At 43.1% G+C, this 19,878-nt stretch overlaps 1 protein-coding gene across 9 annotated transcripts in view; it reads left to right on the top strand.

The window, feature by feature from the left end:
- The window catches only part of PDE11A (phosphodiesterase 11A), a 150,090-nt gene extending 131,937 nt beyond the window's left edge, over nt 1-18,153 (top strand). For 8 of the 9 annotated variants that reach the window (XM_083628100.1, XM_083628097.1, XM_083628102.1 and 5 more), the window contains 2 exons: nt 660-743; nt 14,318-15,702. In XM_083628100.1, the coding sequence (XP_083484226.1) occupies nt 660-743; nt 14,318-14,494 (261 nt within the window). In that variant the 3' untranslated portion in view covers nt 14,495-15,702. Of the gene's footprint in view, nt 1-659; nt 744-14,317; nt 15,703-17,652 lie in introns of those variants that run through there. The other variant, XM_083628099.1, reaches the window with a different exon arrangement.
- Nucleotides 18,154-19,878: the final 1,725 nt, after the last annotated feature.

Below are 19,878 nucleotides of genomic sequence, written 5' to 3'. Positions count from 1 at the left end.
TCCCATAATAAAATGGATATTTTCATGTTCTTTTCGCTATTTACGTGCATTTTAACGCACCATTTGCCATAATAAATGCTCTTTTTGCCTGGAAAAGTGCACTGCAAAATTTGGAGGAGTGTGAATTGCAAAGGATAACTGTGTAGTATTCCAGAAAGTGTGAATTAGGTAGTGAAACCAAACAGAATTTCTCCCCCGTCTCTAACTGGAAGCAAGGCCCCTTGAATTCAGTGACATGTATAGACTTGCACGGCACATCTTCCTCCCAAGAGAATGAAGAGAAGTCAGGGGCAGTTGGTGTCTTTATCATTGCCCTCCTCCTCCTCCTCTCTTCCACCTGCAACATGAATGCTGCCAACAATACGGTAGATTTGTTTGATGTTAAGGAATTACATGGTATAACAGTCAAATAAATTAAACTTACATATGCTGTAAACAGGGCCAGAGAATAAATGGTTTGCTTTCCATCGTAGACAAAAGATAGGAAAGTGTGCATAAAGATTGATTATGGTTTTCAAAAGCATTCAGTTTGTACCAATTTGATCCTGGATCCAAAGCGTTGGGATATGAAGCAACATCTGTAAAATACTGCAGAGTAATAAAGCATGACATATCCCTCCACTTTCAACGTCTCATTCCCTCCCGCTCTTTCAATTCAGGCTATTTTTGATCGGAACAGGAAAGATGAACTGCCTCGATTGCAGCTGGAGTGGATTGATAGCATCTGCACGCCTCTCTATCAGGTAATTTTACATACCGCTGCTGCAGAGGTGGGAGGCTGGCTGGCCCTGCCTCTCTGCAGAAGGGAGAAGGGAGATGTTATGTAACAGCTTTGCAGGAGGTGTCAATCTTTCGATCTTCATGAGGTCTGTCCTGGGCTCGCTCATTCCACAGGGCAGGAAAAGAAGCCGGAGCATTTCTAATGTAGTAAAATAAATGTGTGCCTATGAGGCCCAAATCTCTATCCTCTGTCAATAAGGAAGAGAAATAAAATAGCCAAGTAACATGGGTGTAGCCAGGATTTATTGGTGGGGGGGGCAGCATTATGTTGGGTGGGGCAGAACTAAGTTATCTGTGAGGCAATTGGTCAATTAGTTAAGTATTTTTATTTATTTACTTGATTTAGGGGAGGCAGCTGCCCTCACCTGCACACACCCCGGCTACGCTCACGCCAAGTAACCCACCCACCCACCCCAGTCTCCCTCGTCTGCACATTCAATGCTTTAAAGACCTTTTGTTTTAGCTCTAGTCCAAAGGTTTCAGGGTTTGGGTACTTCGTTTGTTCAGAATTAGAGAGTTGCTGCTGAAACTTGGTGACTATCTCAGACAGTTCTCAACAGGGGCGTCTTATCCATAGAGGCTAGTGGCACAAGGCACCAGGGCGCCAAGTTCTGGAGGGCGCCAGAGAAGAGGCGGAGGCTGGACGCGGCGCCTCCTGGCATCAGCTTGCTGCCATGCCGCACCGAAGCAGCACCGCACCCGGAGCCTCCGTCTGCCGTGGCCACCGCGGCACGAAGTGGCCAGCTGAGCCGGGAGGCGCCACATCCAGCCTCCGCCTCTTCCCCACCGGAGGAGCTGTCCTCCAGCTGCTGTCTGCTTCCTCCAGACCCGCCGGCAGCGCCGTACTCCCTAAAAAAACTCTGGGAAACCGGAGGGGGGGGTGCCGGAGGGAGCTTTGCACCATGGTGCCGGATATGCTTAAGAAGGCCCTGGTTCTCAAATGCATCACAGAAGAGCTGCTGTTTAAAGCAGGAAACACAAAGCCCCCACTGCAGGCACCCATTTATATGCATAATGTGACTCTCGGACATGTTTGGTGTGGATGGCAGACACACACACACACACACAGAGAGAGAGAGAGAGAGAGAGAGAGAGAGAGAGAGAGAGAGAGAGAGAGAGAGATATTTTTCAGTGGTTCCTATGGAATTCCTTCACTATTGAGACGTTCCCCATGCAGACCCTCACTGCACCCTGTTGACTTGATGTTCAGCTGACTTGGCTTTATAACGTATGGCTCGTCCTTATAAGTTTAATACAGTTATAATTGGTAGCTTCAGATCAAAATACAATTAGGCACTGAATGAAGTTGTAATAAACATATTGTTTAAAATGGATGTCACATTTTAGATAAATTCAGGAAGAAGTTAGGAGGGGGGGAATTTAGGAACTGGTCATTTAAGAAAACCATTGTCTATTAAACCAGAAGAACTGAAGAGCCAGAATTTGTAAGCAGGACGGCAAGAAAAGCATCTCAGGAGGGTTGTGTGAGAGGGCTGAATAGGAACACTAAGAGCATCACTTAGCTCCAAACTTGCAGGAGTTATCTGGGCAACAGAGGCACAACTGAATTCCTAACTCTCTTCCCCCATGGCCTTTGATTAATGCTGCACAACTATTAAGCTGTTGCTCAGCTTTTCTTTCTTTCTTTCTTTCTTTCTTTCTTTCTTTCTTTCTTTCTTTCTTTCTTTCCTTCTTTCCTTCCTGCCTTCTCTCTCTCCTCTTCTCTCTTCCTTCTCTCTCTCTCTCTCTCTCCCCCCCCTTTCTTTCTTTCCATTGTCAGAACTTGAAGTTAATGCCATACCAGCCTTAGGGGTAAACAGAGAACTAGATGTCACAGTCTCACACTGAGTGAGATGCTCCCTGGAATATAAAGCTGAGTCTTAATTTCCAGGGCAGCCATTGCATCAATGATGCATAGAGGCACTGTAAATCCCATTTATGCATGGTTAAGAAGCCTAAGTTAGGACATCATGATCTAGACATCTCCAGTTCTGGGATTCTTCCCTCCTCCACACAAATCCTTCTTTTAATGGCAATAACTTGTCTAAACACAGAATGTAATAGATACAGTAGCATAGCATGTTGTGCTTGTGCAAAATCTGGGCTCCTTCTTTCTTTTCCTCCCTCTCTGCCATTTGCAGCTAAATGCTTGGATACGTACGTGCCTGCTGACAGTATAAAGGCATTTACTGTCAGAGAACAGCTTTCTCTGCTGTTCTGTTTTCTGGCGCCATTCCTTCCTCATTTTCTAGAGTGCTTATTATCTATTATGCCTCATCTTTGACATATTAGTGACACCACATATTACAACAAATGTAGTAAGGCCACACACAAAATATTATGATAGATTTTGTGTGTGTGTGTGTGTGTGTGTGTGTGTGTGTGTGTGTTTAAAAATGTTACTAGCAGCTGTGGGGAAACCTGAGCACCATAGGGACTACAGAAGGTAGACCGGGAGAGTTTAATTATTTTCCTGCTGCCATGGTCCTGGTGAACAACTTCTCTAGCTTCTATTTGCATCAGAAAGGAAGCTCCCATTGGTGCTGCCATTAGTTCAAAGTAGCAGCTTGAGGGGAGATTTACATCAGGACCATAGCAAGGGAAGGGTTGGGGTTGGACTACAGCTCCCATCATTCCTGCTCATGCATGGGCAGGGATGATGGGAGTTGTAGTTCAACAACATATGGGGACCCAAGATAGGGGAAGGCCAGGTTAAACCATGCCCCCCCTGCAGTCCCGGTGCTGCTCAAGCTTGCTCACAGTCACTATTAAAAACAAGCAAACATGCATTCAAAGTACAATGAGCCACATACAACTAAGGAGTTCCACAAGTGGGAGCCAGTGCGAAGGCTGCTGCTAGTAGAACAGGGCTTCCCCCACTGTACTCCCCCAAAATCATCCCAGTCTGTTTGTCTGCACATCCCATTAAGAGAACAGCTGTATGTTGTGTTCTCCCTCTCTGTAATCCGTTGTAAAACTTACCTCAAATCCTGATGTCATCCCTGCATATTTTGCTTGACTGATGATGCACAATGTGATGATTCCAGCTACGTGTTGTAAAGTAGCACAATGGTATAGGGATGTATGGTTCTTTTTAAAAAGTAGTTGATCACCTACACACATTACTTTATTATTTTATACATTACTTGATTAGTTGTTGTTCCTAATCCTGCATTGTTCATGGCCAGCCTCTCTTTTCTCGTACCCTTTTTCTTGCGGAAATACAAATCTGGGGTATATTTCTGCTACATACTGCTTTCAGAATGTGTTGTCCTTTAAAAACAAATGACTAGGACAAAGCAGTAGATTTAGGCACACTTGCTCGGAAACAAATCCATTGAATTAAGTTGAACTTACTTCTGACTAGTAACTATGCTTAAGATCAGGGGTCGGCAAACTAAGGCCTGCAGGCCGGATCAGGCCCAATTGCCCTCTGGATCCGGCCCGCAAACGGTTCTGCAATCGGTGCGATCACCATTTTTTTCCAATTTCTTTTCGGGTGCCATTTTTTTGCGATTTTTTCCTCCTCCCTCCCTCTTCCTGGCTTCTCCCTGCCCTGCGGAGGAAGGGGATTGGGCTTTGATAGGAGTCCTCACCGGCCTCTTCTCATGGCCGCGCTGTGGGCTGGAGCTTGGCACAGCTGCTGGCCGTGCGCCTCCCACCCGGGAAAGCTGTCCCAAAAAGGAGAGGTACCACCACAGGCAGAGCGGTGGAGGGAGGTAAGCAGGGGGAGGGGAGGGGCTGGGGGAAAGAGAGAATCCCCCTCTGCCGCGTGCGCAGTCTGGCCCTCCACTAGGTCTGGGGGGGGTGTGAACCAGCCCCCTCCAAAAAAAGGCTGCTGACCCCTGCTTAAGATTGTGTTACACAAAACAAAGACTGCTAAAACTGAAATAATTTCTTGAAGGGTTAGCTATGCTAGTTTGTTGCAGTAATTATTTTACATATGTTGTCACTCGGGTTTTTTGCATTTTATTTTCCCTTTGCACTGCTTTCATTTTTCCCCTCTGCCTATGTAGATATATACCTGCCATCTACATGCATCTGATGAATTGAACTCAAGTCCATAAAATGTTATGCCATAATAAATGTGTTAAGTCTTTAAGGTACCACAAAACTCTTCGCAGTTTGTGAAATAACATCAGTTAGCAGTCCTTCTATTTGTGCACGTCACTTACCAAACAAATATGGTTTCAAATTTATCATTTGGTAACAAGGATTTTCTTACAGAACTGGAAAATGCATGCAACTGGAAGAGAAGCATTAATTTCAATGTGCTCCACTATGTTACAGTTCAAAATGTCACAGATGGAATATATGTGGGAACTATAGTCCCTATACTTAACTAGTTTATTCTCAGCTTGTTTTTTCTTGCCGTTACCTTCATTTGCTAAAAAATCTTTGCTTTTTTCTGTTGTATAGGATCAGCTCCTGCTTTGTAAGACTTTGGAGGAAATGTGTGCATTGTTTTTATGCTTAAAGCGATGAGTGTCTAAAATGTGGATATTTGTGTGTCTTTATGATCTGCCTTGAACATAAAGTTGGCTAGATAGAAGGTAGACGATGCCAGATCAGTGCAGTAAGGAAAGAGCCAAATCAGTCACTCAATCCAAGTCTAAGAACCTGGGTTATTGCCAAACAGCTGCAAAGCGACAGGGAAGGCCACAGCATGCAGAGGCCAAGTGGGTGGAAGAGGTGCTTAGCTTAACCTTCCTTCCTCTCTGTTTCTTTCCTCTACAACTTTGTGCCCAGTCAGTTGTCCCTGTGATGAGGTAAGCTTACATTGAACCCAAAATGTGGCAAGAATTGCAGTGGTGGTGGTAGGTTTGCAGGGGGAAAGGAGCAAGCAGAAAGAGGAGGATTTAAGCATCTTGTCCAAACCCACTGCTTCTCTGCAGCAAATCAAGTGTGTCGCCCCATCACTGCACCTGTTTGGCCCAAAACGACACAAATCAAAGCAGTCTGTTTGTTTGCACATAGTCAAAGGGGCATCTTTATAGCTGTTTTGATTTTCTCTAAAATTCAGTTATAACGAAGTGCTTCACACACAAGGGACAGGAGTCTTCTTATTAGAAATAGAAGATAACAAAAGAGGCCAAAAAGAATCCCAACCTATTACCATTCTGCGTTGTTAAGCAGAGACGGCAACCCCATGAGATGGAAGGATACAGAGGTCAGAGGCCAAGCACTCTGCCCCTGTCTGAGTAAGAATGCGAGCAGGATGTGTTTTTGTGGGAGACATCTAGAGCATCTTTGCTTCTGTAAGTGCTCTGTTCTCTTTTTGGAATTCCAGATGGGATGCTCCTTTCAAGGATTTGAAAGAGCCTTCTTAAATCCCTGTGAATGCAGTACAAAGGGTAAAGGAATTGACATTGCTTCATCTCAACCCTCCAGGGTCAGGTTGCATTTGTCACTATATGTCTTCTCAGTGCTTCGTACATCATAACACAGAAGGAAAATGAAAGTCCTCGGAAACATTCTTTATCAAATACGATACACTTGGAACACAAACAAAAGGGCATGCATAATGGCCTCAGCTGCTAGCAAAACCGTTTTGATGTCCTCTCTAGCTTGTCATCATTAAGCAATAGATTATGTGTGACCCTGTAATTAAACGACTCTGTTGGGTGATGCCAACGAAACGCTGCAGTTGTAACAAGTCCTTTAATTTATTCACAATATGCTCAATGAAAAGCAAAATGCTTGGGGTGGTAAATGTACTGCTGTGAACCAAACGGGCAGTAGGCAACATAGTGCAGCAAATGCATTTTGCTTTGGATGCTGATTGCACTTCTGTGCCCTCCACAATCACTTGTGCCAGTTGTTCAGTATCTGAAGAAGCTGGAGGAGCAGCATTCCTTAGCAAACAGGATGTGAAAGATGCCTGTGTCGTAAGATACAAAGCTTAAGCACTACAAATGGAACTCTTGATAATCCACTTTTCACATACCTTCATAAGCAGTTCCCACTGGCCTGGAAAATGCATGCATCTCCAGGAACTACGTGTGAACAGTGGCGTCAATATTTCTCTATCTCCTGGAAGTGACGCCAACCAAGATAGGGGTTGGAGCTCCAAAAAGAGGCAACCATGCCTGACCAGATCTGGGGCAACCTTGATTACTTCGAGATTTCTTTAATACCAATCGAAGCAAACAGTTTGAACTACCTCATATATGTCCCGAGAGGGTAACAGGGTTATAAGAGAAAGTTTGTTATGTTTCTCTTGTTGCCAGTGACGTATGTAATTGAACAGTGGATTTGAAAGTTTCCCACCCCACCCGACCCCCATGATGGATTTGTTTTGTTACGTTAAGGTCGATGTTCTTTTCTGTTTCAGCAGAGTGGAATTGTTGCATGGATTGTGCATGGGGCACAGGACGGAACTGCTGGATAATGACTTCAGCTCCGAAGCATAATACAGTCGTACCTTGGAAGTCGAACAGAATCCGTTCCAGAAGTCCGTTCAACTTCCAAAACGTTTGGAAACCAAAGCGTGGCTTCTGATTGGCTGCAGGAAGCTCCTGCAGCCAATTGGAAGCCGCAGAAGCCCATGTTGGACGTTCGGGTTCCAAAGAACGTTCGCAAACTGGAACACTCACGTCCGGGTTTTGATGGTTCAGGAGCCGATTTGTTCGGGAGCCAAGGCGTTTGAGATCCAAGGTACGACTGTACAGGTTGGAATAATAAGTTGACAAAAGGGTGTAGCAATTTGGATGTTTTCATTTAGTGAAAAGGGGAGTAAGAGGTGACAATTAGCTGAGCGATATGTAGAAATGAACTGAGAGGGAAAGGTGCCTATTTAGAACCTGAGGAGGCAGACTGAGCAGCTGGAAAATGTGTTTGAAAAGATGGCCAATGAAGTAAACCCTCCATTTTAAAACAAAACAAAACTTGCAGCAAATCTGAAAGAAGATTAATGGATAATTTAACAGCTACTCAGTTTTCAAGAAAGACAAAGAGCAAACTCTATTGCCTCAGAAAAGGGCTAGAAATGATGATGGATTGAATGCTTGCAGTAAGTGTTGAACAAACCGGAATCACAGCTTACATCTGGCTGGCAAATTCCCAGCTGAGGGTAAATCTAAAGAACTAACTAAGGAAAAGAGACTGATAGGGACTGAAGAGATTTTCAAAATCTGTTTAACAGCAAGGCAGCAAGTATTGATTGCTGTGTGGAAGAAATGCCAAAAGTAAATGGTTAGTCATCTCGTGTTTTGCCCAACTCTCTTTGGATATGGCAAATTGCCGGAGCAAACGGAAGCCTATGGTTACAATTCTCAGGCTATCTTTGCTAGGGCTACTTCCGTAAGAATGGCTTAAGGATTGCTGCCTATTCATTAATCTGAAGCAGCCACTCTTTGCAGAAGAGATTATAGACCAGGTTCTCAATTTTAGTGAAGTTATTATGGAGCAACAAAATATTTGACTCACAAACATGGCACCTCATGACCTGGGTACATATTTCAGTACAAGAAGAAGAGGAGTTTGGATTTGATATCCCGCCTTTCACTCCCCTTCAGGAGTCCCAAAGCGGCTAACAATCTCCTTTCCCTTCCTCCCCCACAACAAACACTCTGTGGGGTGAGTGGGGCTGAGAGACTTCAAAGAAGTGTGACTGGCCCAAGGTCACCCAGCAGCTGCATGTGGAGGAGCGGAGACGCGAACCCGGTTCCCCAGATTACGAGACTACCGCTCTTAACCACTACACCACGCTGGCTCCCATCTCTGTGCTCCTCAGTGATTTAACTTTTAGCAAGAGGAAATTTGCTTGCTTTAATTCTGGCACATTTTTGGATCTCATTCCCATAACCATTATAGGTAACCAGGTTGCTTTTTTCTCTTTTTCATAGTGATAGAGGAGCACTTGCTCATTTTTGGTTTTGAGGAGTCTCCAACCTTCTTTTGTACTACATACATACATACAGAGAGAGAGAGAGAGAGAGAGAGCGAGAGAGAGAGAGCTACAGAGCAAGAGGGGACACAGAACTTACGTTTTTGGGTGGCAGCCCCAGGTTTCTTGTAACTTACTTCCATCCTTAGTAAAGGTAAAGGTACTCCTGCCCGTACGGGCCAGTCTTGACAGACTCTAGGGTTGTGCGCTCATCTCACTCTAGAGGCCGGGAGCCGGCGCCGTCCGAAGACACTTCCGGGTCACGTGGCCAGCGTGACAAGCTGCATCTGGTGAGCCAGCGCAGCACACGGAAACGCCGTTTACCTTCCCGCTGGTAAGCGGTCCCTATTTATCTACTTGCACCTGGGGGTGCTTTCGAACTGCTAGGTTGGCAGGCGCTGGGACCGAACGACGGGAGCGCACCCCGCCACGGGGATTCGAACCACTGACCATGCGATCGGCAAGTCCTGAGGTTTTACCCACAGCGCCACCCGCATCCATCCTTATAGTGGCCCTTAAAAAAAGATCATAATTTATCTGAACTGAGAAAGTTCCAGGGTCCTTAGGAGGTGAAATGATTCCCCATATATTCTGTAGAATAACCTAGTCAGCAAAACACATGCTGCAGTCCAGTTTTGACTCTATTAACCTCTGCAGGAGTTTCACATGCTCACACCTTTTGTCCCCTTCGAGTTCCTCTAGTCACCAGGATCTCTTTCAATTGCCTCAGTAAAAATGATTAATTAGAACCCAGTGGGTTACTGAGCAGTGTGACTGTGGTGGCTTGTAGCTTTCTGATATTCTGCTCAGTAATAAAAGTGAATTTATATGTTCTTATTGCACATACACACTTTACAAGTGTTAGATCTGCAGAAAGACGACTGTGTGCTGTTATCTTGTCAAAGCTCATGAATTAAACAGGCGAGTCAGAACTGGTCAATATTTGGATGGGAGCCCTGAAGAAAAATCTACATTACAGCAGAAAGTTCTGCTTGTAATTCACTGGGTGACACACTGTTCTCTGAACCAGTTTGGAACTGGTTTTAGGGGGCAAGGAGAGATGCTTGATTTATAAAGCTCTTAAGTTACAGGTGTCTAACATTGTTGGGTAAAATAGCTCTTAAATTGCAGGGTGTAATACTTCATTCTGCATTAGTAAGATCTCATCTGGAATACTGTGTCCAGTTCTGAGTGCTATACATTTATACAGACAAATTGGAATGGGATCTAGAGGAGGCCAATGAAGATGGTCAGAAGTTTTGTAAACAAGTTCTATGATGACAGATTGAAGGGTGTACTTATCCTAGAGAAGACTGAGAAGGAACGTGATAACATTCAAATATCCGAAGGGCTTGCTACTTAGAACGGGGGGAAACAAGCTCATTTACAGCATATGATTTCCCCTCAAAGAATCTTAAGGGTTCTATTTTGTTAAAAGATGTTGGGAATAGGAACTCTTGTGAGGTGTAAGCTACAATTCCCAGGATTATTTGAGGGGGAGTCATGTGCTGTGCTTTAAAAGTACAATGCACACAGATTTCCCCTCTGCTGCCTCAGAAGAAGGTAGGACTAGATGGGCTTAAGTTGCAGGAGGGAATATTTTGGTTGAGCACCAGGAAAAACTGTTTCACAGTAAGAGCAGTTCAGAAATGGAACCAGTTGTTTAGGTGGTATTGGCCTGTCTCTCATTGGACATTTTCAAGCAGAGGCTGGTCAGACATCTATTAGGGATGCTCTAGCTCTGAGTTTTCTGAAGTGGGCAGGGAGTACAAGTAAAGGTAAAGGGACCCCTAACCATTAGGTCCAGTCGTGACCGACTCTGGGGTTGCAGCGCTCATCTCGCTTTATTGGCCGAGGGAGCCGGCATACAGCTTCCGGGTCCTGTGGCCAGCATGACTAAGCCGCTTCTGGCAAACCAGAGCAGCGCACGGAAACGCCGTTTACCTTCCCGCCGGAGCGATACCTATTTATCTACTTGCACTTTGAAGTGCTTTCGAACTGCTAGGTTGGCAGGAGTGCAAGTAAATGGCTTTAAAGAAGAACCCCCCAGAACAGCACACGGGTGAGAGAGGAAAGGGGAATTGTTCTATCTGGCAAGCTGCAATGCTTACACAGACACAATGTTCGTACTAGCGCAATGCTGAATTCCATCCATGGTGTGTATTTGACCTATGATTCTAAATGTTGCTTTTGATACAAATGACAGATCTCCCAGTGGCCACTGCCTCCCCTCAGGGAAGGAGAAATGTGAAAGCCCAAATAATTCCCTGACCAAGTTAACAGCTTGGACCCACGAGAATTATGTTCAAGTCCCATCTTTGTCAGGGATGACAACCTAGAGAAAATCACTGTCTCTCAGTCACAGCCCCCATCTGCGTATTAAAAGTAATACTGCCCTGGAATATATTTTATATTTTATATTTTATATTTTATATTTTATATTATTTTATTATTTTATTATTTTATTTTATTGTGACCCACTTCACAGAATTGCAAGGGCAAGCACGGGGCTTTGTAAAATACTTTGGAAATGAACACTGCAAATATAAGAACGTGTATGGTTTTGAGAACCAGAGGTATTAATTTATACATAAGGCAGAAATTGACTGGCAGTAGGCTCCAATCAAAATAAAGTACTACTTTATGCGCCTGATTTGTGGAATTGGCTTGACAATGTGTAGTAATGGCCACCAATGGGATGGCATTAAAAGGGAATTAGACAAATGCATGAAGGATATGTCTATCAGCAGCCAAGATAGTTCTGCTTCTGAATCCCTGTTGCCAGGGAACAACAATGAGGAAGTACTTAATAGCTCAGTGGTAGAGCACATGATTTGTATGTAAAAGGTTCCCATTTAAATCCCCGGATTCTACAGGTAGGGCTGGGAAAGCTGCTGTCTGAAACTCTGGTAAGCCACTCCCTGTCACTGTATGAAGACAGTACTAAGCTAGATGAACCTGTGAGCTGACACAGGTTCCTGGGAGCACTGTTGACTCCTTGCCCTGCTTGTGGGCTCTCCAGAAGCATATACCTTAGGATCAGAATGGTGGACCAGGTGCAGCTTTGGCCTGATTCACCATACCATTTTTGTCGCCTTATGCTTCCTGAGATGGCCCAGGAATGAGGTTCTCATGAACCTTGGGCTGTATTAGCTTCCTCAGGATCCTCCTTCCAAAAGTAGCTTCCCAAATACGTTTCTGATTCACGACCCTAAAGACTGCATGACTGTATCATGTCCCCAGTTCATGCTTCACATTTGTCCACGAGTCCATACCCAATAGACATCCAGACGGCTTTTAAATGCATTCAGCCCACAATGGTTCCATTTTATTGAAGAGCTATAACCATTCATAATATCAAAGGAAGTTTCACCTGTGAATTTTTTTAATGAACTACCAACCAAATATAAAGTATGAATATTACAATGAAATTCCCCAGTTTTCTCTTCCATACACCCTTTTGTACAAAAACTGCATTACCTGTAATGACTTGCCCTGATATTTACATGTGTTGATTACCGGCTGCAGTCAGGAAAAATATTTATTTTCCAATGGTAGTTGTTCACTGTCTGCGTAAAAGATCCTCAGTATGACTTTACTTCTCCAGTATCATCCAGCAACGGTTAGATTTTGGAGACCAAGCCAAACTCAAACTTGTCACATTTTTGTTAGAGTAGGAGTTGGGTAACAACTTTGAACTATCAGAATCCTTAAGGGAATGAATTAAGAGAGAAACAGTCTGCACAAAGCCAGCACTAAGCAACTGGCATTCAACAAAATGGCACACGATACATAGAACAAAGAGCTGAAGGTACAGAGTCTCAGTTGTACTGAAGCCAAAAGATCTGAGCAGCTCAGGAATAAATTGGCGGATTGATTCAGATACGGACAGGTGCTAAGAAAGTTATTTAGTAAATGTTCAAGGAATCTGTAGGGAGGGAAGAGAAATGTGTTGCTTTTGAGATAATTTCCCAGAAGCTTCATAAAAGAAAATTGATTACAAGGATTTAATAAGTAAAAGAGAGCCAAAATATATAGTAATCAAATGAGTTTTTAATTACATCTCAGGCAGATATAAAATCCAAATAGTGTACTTTGTATCCAGAAAGTCTGAGAGTAATGCTTTGGTGGCTGAATTATTTTTAAAAGGCTAATTTCCATAGGAATTATAGTAGTCTGTTTAATTAAAAGAGTGAATCTGTGTCCCAAAGCCAAAGTGTATTAAAATGTACAAATAGGGCTTAAATATCAAAGCAGCCTCTGAAGAAAGGCATTTTATACCCTATACATAAAATCTAGCCTTCAGAGTTTTTCTAGCCCAAATGTCACCTGATTAATGTGCATAACAAATGATGGTATTTTTTAATTACACTATATATTTTATCACTATTCTATAGAATTAATTGCCTATACTTTACTTATGACTGAAAAATCAAAGACCATGGAAATATCCCCTTCAATTTATTTTACTCAATTTTAATAACCCTAAGGCAATAAGGAAGAGCATTTGAGGCTGGCAAGTGTCCTCATCCTTGTTAGCTAATCTGAACACACCTGAGTTGCTAGGCTCTTTTAATATACATAAAAATGTACTATACGTATGAATGATAGAAGGCATGGTCATAATCAGTTTATGAATGTATGTATGCTTTTCCCACAGATACATTTGTGCTCAAGGTGGTTTACTTTACTTGCATGATTTTAACTTGCTTTCCAGAAGAGCACATTAGCAGTCCCCTTTTCTTCCAAGGATCCCATAGAGTAGGAGTGGAGAACCTCAGGGCCAGCAGAAGAATGCAGCCAGGCTACTCTTTACAACCCTTGGGACCCTCCTCAGGCCACATCTTCACCCACCTCTAGTGCTTGAACTGAGATAATGTCTGTTGCTTGTCTGGATGAAGGGATGTGTGTGTGATTGCATTTTACTTTGTGGACACAGGCTTGCTAAACCAGAAGTGAGGAATCTGTAGTCCTCCTTTATGGTGCTGGAGTCCAAATCCCATCATCCTTGGCCTTTGACGATGTGACTAAAGGGAATGGGAATTGGGAGTCCAACAACATTTGTAGGGCCAGAGATTCCCTGCTGCTGCATTAAAAGTTGTATTCTAGAATAGTAAAGCTAAAGGGACCCCTGACCATTAGGTCCAGTCATGACCGACTCTGGGGTTGCGGCGCTCATCTCGCTTTATTGGCCGAGGGAGCCGGCGTACAGCTTCCGGGTCATGTGGCCAGCATGACTAAGCCACTTCTGGCGGACCAGAGCATGGCACGGAAATGCCGTTTACCTTCCCGCCGGAGCGGTACCTATTTATCTACTTGCACTTTGATGTGCTTTAGAACTGCTAGGTTGGCAGGAGCAGGGACCGAGCAACTGGAGCTCACCCCGTTGCGGGGATTCGAACCGCCGACCTTCTGATCGGCAAGTCCTAGGCTCTGTGGTTTAACCCACAGCGCCACCCGCGTCCCTATTCTAGAATAGTACATATCAGCAAAAGGACGCCATGTCTCATAAAATGTTCCAGAAGCAAACCTATCTCACAGAGCTCCAGGGAATACTGAACTGAGCAAAGATTCTATATTTTCAGTGGACTGAAATGAGCATCTATTAACCCAGTGATTTGTGACTCCTGTTCTTCTGCTTTCTCCCAGGCTTTGGTGAAAGTGAACGGGAAACTGAAGCCTATGATGGATTCGGTGGTGGCCAATAGAAATAGGTGGGAGGAGCTGCACCAAAAAAGACTGCATTCCCAGGCAACCAGCAGCACCACCACATCCTCGTCGTCCTCTTCTTCCACCTTTGCCATGTCTCGGGGGGTCATAAATTAAGTCTGCACATGATTTTCTGCTGCTAGGATAGGAAGTGTCTGAAAGGCTTGTTTAAAGCTTAGTTGCGTCATTTTAAAACAAACAAAACAAATGCTTTGTCACGAACATGCTTAATTCAAATGAAGACAACCCGGCTGGCTTAGGCCTTTTTTTCTCCTGGAATTTCACTTGGTCTGAAGGGAGGATCTGCAATTCTGTTGGTATCTGCAGCGACATGAGCAGCTTGGTGCAGCCTGTATTCGGTCAGCTTATTTCAATCTGCTGTTTTGAAAGATGGCAAACATGGTCATTAAGGACTGGCGTAAATGAAGCTTACAGCTTAGTTTAATTAAGAGAGAGCATGGCTGAAATTTTGTAAAAATGACTGAGGCATCTGCAAGGGGCTCGGGGGGGCGGGAGAGAATAGTTTGTAATAATAACTTGGGTTTGCACTAATTCAGCATTTACTGATATGAACCAGTTATTACCTGCAGTTCTTATAGTTATCCTTTTTATTGTGCTTGAATGTTCAGAGAAGCCTGCATTGTATTTATTCTACAGAAGGGGTTTTTGGTTGTGTGTGCTTTTTTTACAACAAAGCTTCAAATGATTGATCAGGGTTTTTAGAACTGCCTGTCTTTGCTCTGTTGAAGAGGAGATATGAACTTCATTACATTCAAAAACACCAACCTGTTCTGGCTTCCTTAAGACTTTCGTACTAGCAATGCAATTTGAATTGTTCTGCAGGCAGAAGCTTCTATAAAGGTAAAAATTCTGCATGGTAATTTGGGTTCCTTTAGAATTTTGTTTTAAACATTTTTAAAGCTGCTTTGAGCCCTAAGGAAAAAACCAATGGTATTTCATGAAAATTGCATAATAAAAATGAAATCTGTTGCCTTCTGGTAGAGAATTTGCACTATAGGGTATGAACATGGCTTTCTGGTATATTTTCTGAATCACATTAACTTTGACTATTACTGTTAAAGATTGGTATGACACTGGAGTATGTCACAAATGGAGCAATGACTACCTCTGCTTTTTTCTGTCCAGGTTGGTTTTCGTTTTTAGTTTTTTTAACAATAACATGTTGGCCTAATGCATTATTGCAGCCAACGGAAATCAAGTCAAAAATTGCATGTACTGAGGATACAGTGAACGTTTTGCATATTGTGTGAAATCAGTGTGAATCATGTTTAATACCGAAATATATCAGTGGAGTTGCCTGCACTGGAAATGAATGCTCTTTTATTTAAGCACATCATATTTAGCAAAATTTCAGTACTGCTGGAATGGCATTGCTGCTCCTGAATCACATCCTCTTCCCTAGTTAGCATTTGAATTACATGGTCTGTTCAGGTTCATTTCATACAACCTGTTGCACGTGTTGAGAATCTGGCCTGGATGTACCAGCAAGCAACGCTCACCACATGGAGAATGTGTCATGCGATTGCTTCACCAAACGACCAGACCCCAACTCTTAATTATGTGAGCTTTACCTCTGCATCTTCCACACTGCATACAAAGCCACACAACTCACACTCTTAGCATGCCACCTTGGACATCTGAATTGACAGGATTACTGATGGCTACCTGGGATTTTCGTACAGAATGGTGACTGCCTGTACTTTCTGATGTTATCACCCTCCCAGGGTGGTAGTACACATGGCACTGTCTTTTAAGTACTCAGGAGTATAGATTTTTGTAAAAGGGGGAGGGGGGTTTGGAAGGAACCAAACCACTTGACAAGAACCTGTTTCCAGGATTTCTGGAATGGGGGATGGCCGTTGTACCTATGGAGAGGAGAGTGGGGGAAGCAGAAACGAAAATGCACAGGTAGGCTGTCAGACTGTTAATTAAGTCTTTGGCCATCACAGAGGCTGAGACAAAAGTGCCAGCTGAACACAAAACAAAAAAAAAGGAACAGGAATCGGCAGACGAGAAAGAAATGACCTCTCTTTCTGCTCCCCATTTCCCCTTTTCAATCTTCTTAACGGTAAGCATCCTGGAGGAAGAGATTGGGGGGGGACCACGAAGTTAAACATCCACCCACTATGTTTCAGAAGAGCAAAGGAATGAGGATCCTTTTTCCTGTGCCCATGCATAATAGTAAATGCTCAGGTTTGGAGGCTGTCAGCCCTCTCTAGAGCTATACAGCACAACAGGGGAAAGCTCCCCCCCACCCAGCCTTGAAACATCCGCAGCCCTACTCAGCTTGAACTCTCCCTACATGGCAGGGGGCTGTGCATCTTTGTGTGTTCTCTGCGCTAAGATGCACTGCACTTGCTCTCATTGAGGGCCAGCCCAGCCACTGTAGAAAAGGTAGGAGGAGTTGCCCTGACTGCAAGTGTCCCCAGCTGCAGCATTCTACTTATCCATAGGAATGAATACCGCCCATTCAGTTATATGGGAGAAAGGAAAGGGCTACTTATGTGAAGGACCTCTAATAACTTGGAACAGCTGCTGGATCAGATGGAGAAAACAGTATGGCCTATATTACTACAGGGCTCAGGTATCCTCATGACATGCAACTGCCCAACTCTTAAGTCCCCCCCCCCCGTCTTTCTAGGATATTTACTAATGTATAAACCTTCAATGGTTTAGTCATGTTACATAGTATTCTTTCACCCGCCCCTTTCCCTTCTCTCTGACACCTCCACATTCCGTTCATCCTTGAAGCTGGGGTTTAAATTTGGGCATCATAGAAATAATAATAATTTAGGGGGGGAATAGTTATATGTAAGTCCAAGCAAATCAAAGGGAAATGTACAAAGGCAGTTTCCCTGATGTCACAGTAGTTGCATATAAGCACTTCTTGGAGGTTTTTTTTTACAGTGGGTGAAAGGAAGAGTGTTCATCCTCTTCTAATGCAGAATACAGCAGAAACATGCACGGCTGTATTGTTCAGCTGCAGAGGGTTTTGTGTGTATGCAGATAGAGCTTGTTGGCTGTATTATATAGATATGTTGGTTTCAAATTGTTGCTAACTACAGTAAGCATCAAATGCAGACATGTCTGGTTTCTCAGTTGAATAGAGGTGCTGTAGCCTTTACTCAATGAAACGTAGTTTCTGTCTAGAAATCTTAGCAATCTGAGTGCTGCAATATGAAACGTACTGCTTGTTCTCTGTCAGTGTCTTCTGAATGCATGCAAATCTGTATTTAACATACTTCTTATATTAGGATTTCAGAATCTTAAAACCGCCTGACTTAAGAAAACAAGGTGCTATGTTCATCCACTTTTGAAGGGCCCGCAAACATTGTAGATGAATTGCATTGCAGAAACATCAGTGGGAATGAATCCTGAATTACGATGTTGCGGACACAGATTTAAGACTGGCGGGAGGAGCAGAGATTTGCCACCTCCTGTATAGCACAAAGTTCACAAAATAATTTTTGAAAATCTGTTTATATTACCAGATGATCTTCAAACCTTAATATTATTTTCTGTTTGTAGTAATGTTTGAAGAACGAAATGAACAATGTTATTTTAACAAAAATGCAAAACAGCTAAATTCTTTTGCCAAAGAGCAGACAAGGAATGGGGAAATCCATGTTACTTGCTACAGAGATGAATACTTGCACTGTTTGAACTTGTTTTTGTTACCTCTCCACTACCTCCCCTTCCCTTTTCTTCCCCAATAATAAATAAAGAACTGGGACGGTATGCTTTAAACCACATAAGGCTTATTTATATAATATGTGCTTTATGGCAAAAACAGACACTGTGATTGACTTGGTCCTGCTGGCAGCTGCATAAAGCTTTCCTGAATTTTGATACAGCATATTGCTAAGTGTGACATAATTTATAGCACATAACCTACAGCTTCTTCCAAGGTTGAGTGTTCCCTCATTTCCTCTCCTTTTTATTGGCTTCAGCACATTGTTGCCCATGGCAACAGCAAAGGCCGGGACAGGAATGCAAAACCACTGCAAGCTGACATACATTCGAAGCCCTAACAATGTCAACCATCCATCACACAGCTATTTGTAATTGCCTCCATCTATTTCCGATGTCTTTTGGTATCTTTTCTATTGTGGATCAAAATTCAGAATCTGCTGACTAATGCTGTGGTTCTGATTCACCCCTTCCCTTCAACTCCCTTCCCCTCTCCTGACTAATTTGGCGTTGGCTGCACTCATACATGATGCTAAACAGTGGTTTAACCAATGGTTCAACAAACCATGAATCATCTCACAGACAAGCAAATAGGCCAAGGGTTTATTTTCCAACTGCTCTTGCCCTGTGCTTTTGTTGCTTAACAAGTATCGCTGGTAGGATGGCCAAACAAAACATGCTTAAGCAAAGCTGCTGGGTTCAGAGATTATGGCAAACCATAGTTAAACAATGGTTCACAAGCAGACAAGAAACAATGGCTTTCCTAGTTAGTTTGCTGGGCTGGGTTCACACGTTCAAACAAACTATATTCCAGCTAAACAACTATGATTTAGTGTTAGGTGTGAACCAGGCCATTCCTACATACTGAAGCAACTTCTTGGAAGCTGGGAATCATTACAATTCTATATTGTAATATTTTGAGTACCCGAGTTACTTGTTGGAAGTGGTTGTACTTGCCTAGTGCTTGCCAGATAGCCAAAACATATTAAGTAGTGAGCCCCAGTTTTTAAATTTAGATCTAGCAATCAGATTCCCATCTTGTATTATTCTATAATTCTAGACACCAAGAAGTAAATAGACAAACCTGCGTAGTAAGTGTATTAGATAAAACGTACAATAGCATTGATCTAACAGTTGTATTTTCTGATTACAAGAGTGTACAGTAGCTTCCAAATACATGTAGTTGTGGGAAAATAGAAAACAGTTTTCACAAAAGTGTAGGTTCTCCCCACCCTCTAAATGAGCGCAGAGAGAGGTAATGTCACTCATGAAGCATATTTTATTTGCTGCTGCTTGTAAATATTAATTCTGACACTGTTCAAGTCAGTTGGAAAAGCCATGAAAAATATAATGTGGGATTGTTCATATGAACAGAAGTAACTTGTCATTGTTGGAAAAAGGAAAGGAATACTATCCCACTAACTAGCTTGCGCACTGAACACAGATAGTAATCAATTTATCCACTTCCATAATTAGCAGAATTTTCCCATTAAAATATTACTCACCATACATTATGCTTCTATTTACAAGAAAGGAGATCAGGTAGAACTTTTTGATGGTAAGAGATGTTCAACTTTGGAACAGACTCTCAGAAGGTGGTAGACTCCTTCACTGGAGGTTTTAAAGCAGAGGTTGGATTACCATCTGCCATGGATGCTTTAGTTGAGATTCCTGCATTGCAGGAGGTTGTACTAGATGGCCCTTGGGGTCCCTTCCAACTCTACTATTTACATTTAAAAAGAACTGAAGCCAATAGTATCTGATGTGAAAATAAACTTACAGGATGTCAA

The sequence above is a fragment of the Podarcis filfolensis genome (genome assembly GCF_964270895.1).
Source record: "Podarcis filfolensis genome assembly, chromosome: 1".
Classification (NCBI taxonomy): Eukaryota; Metazoa; Chordata; class Lepidosauria; order Squamata; family Lacertidae; genus Podarcis; species Podarcis filfolensis.
This window is presented reverse-complemented; position numbering and strand designations above follow the sequence as displayed.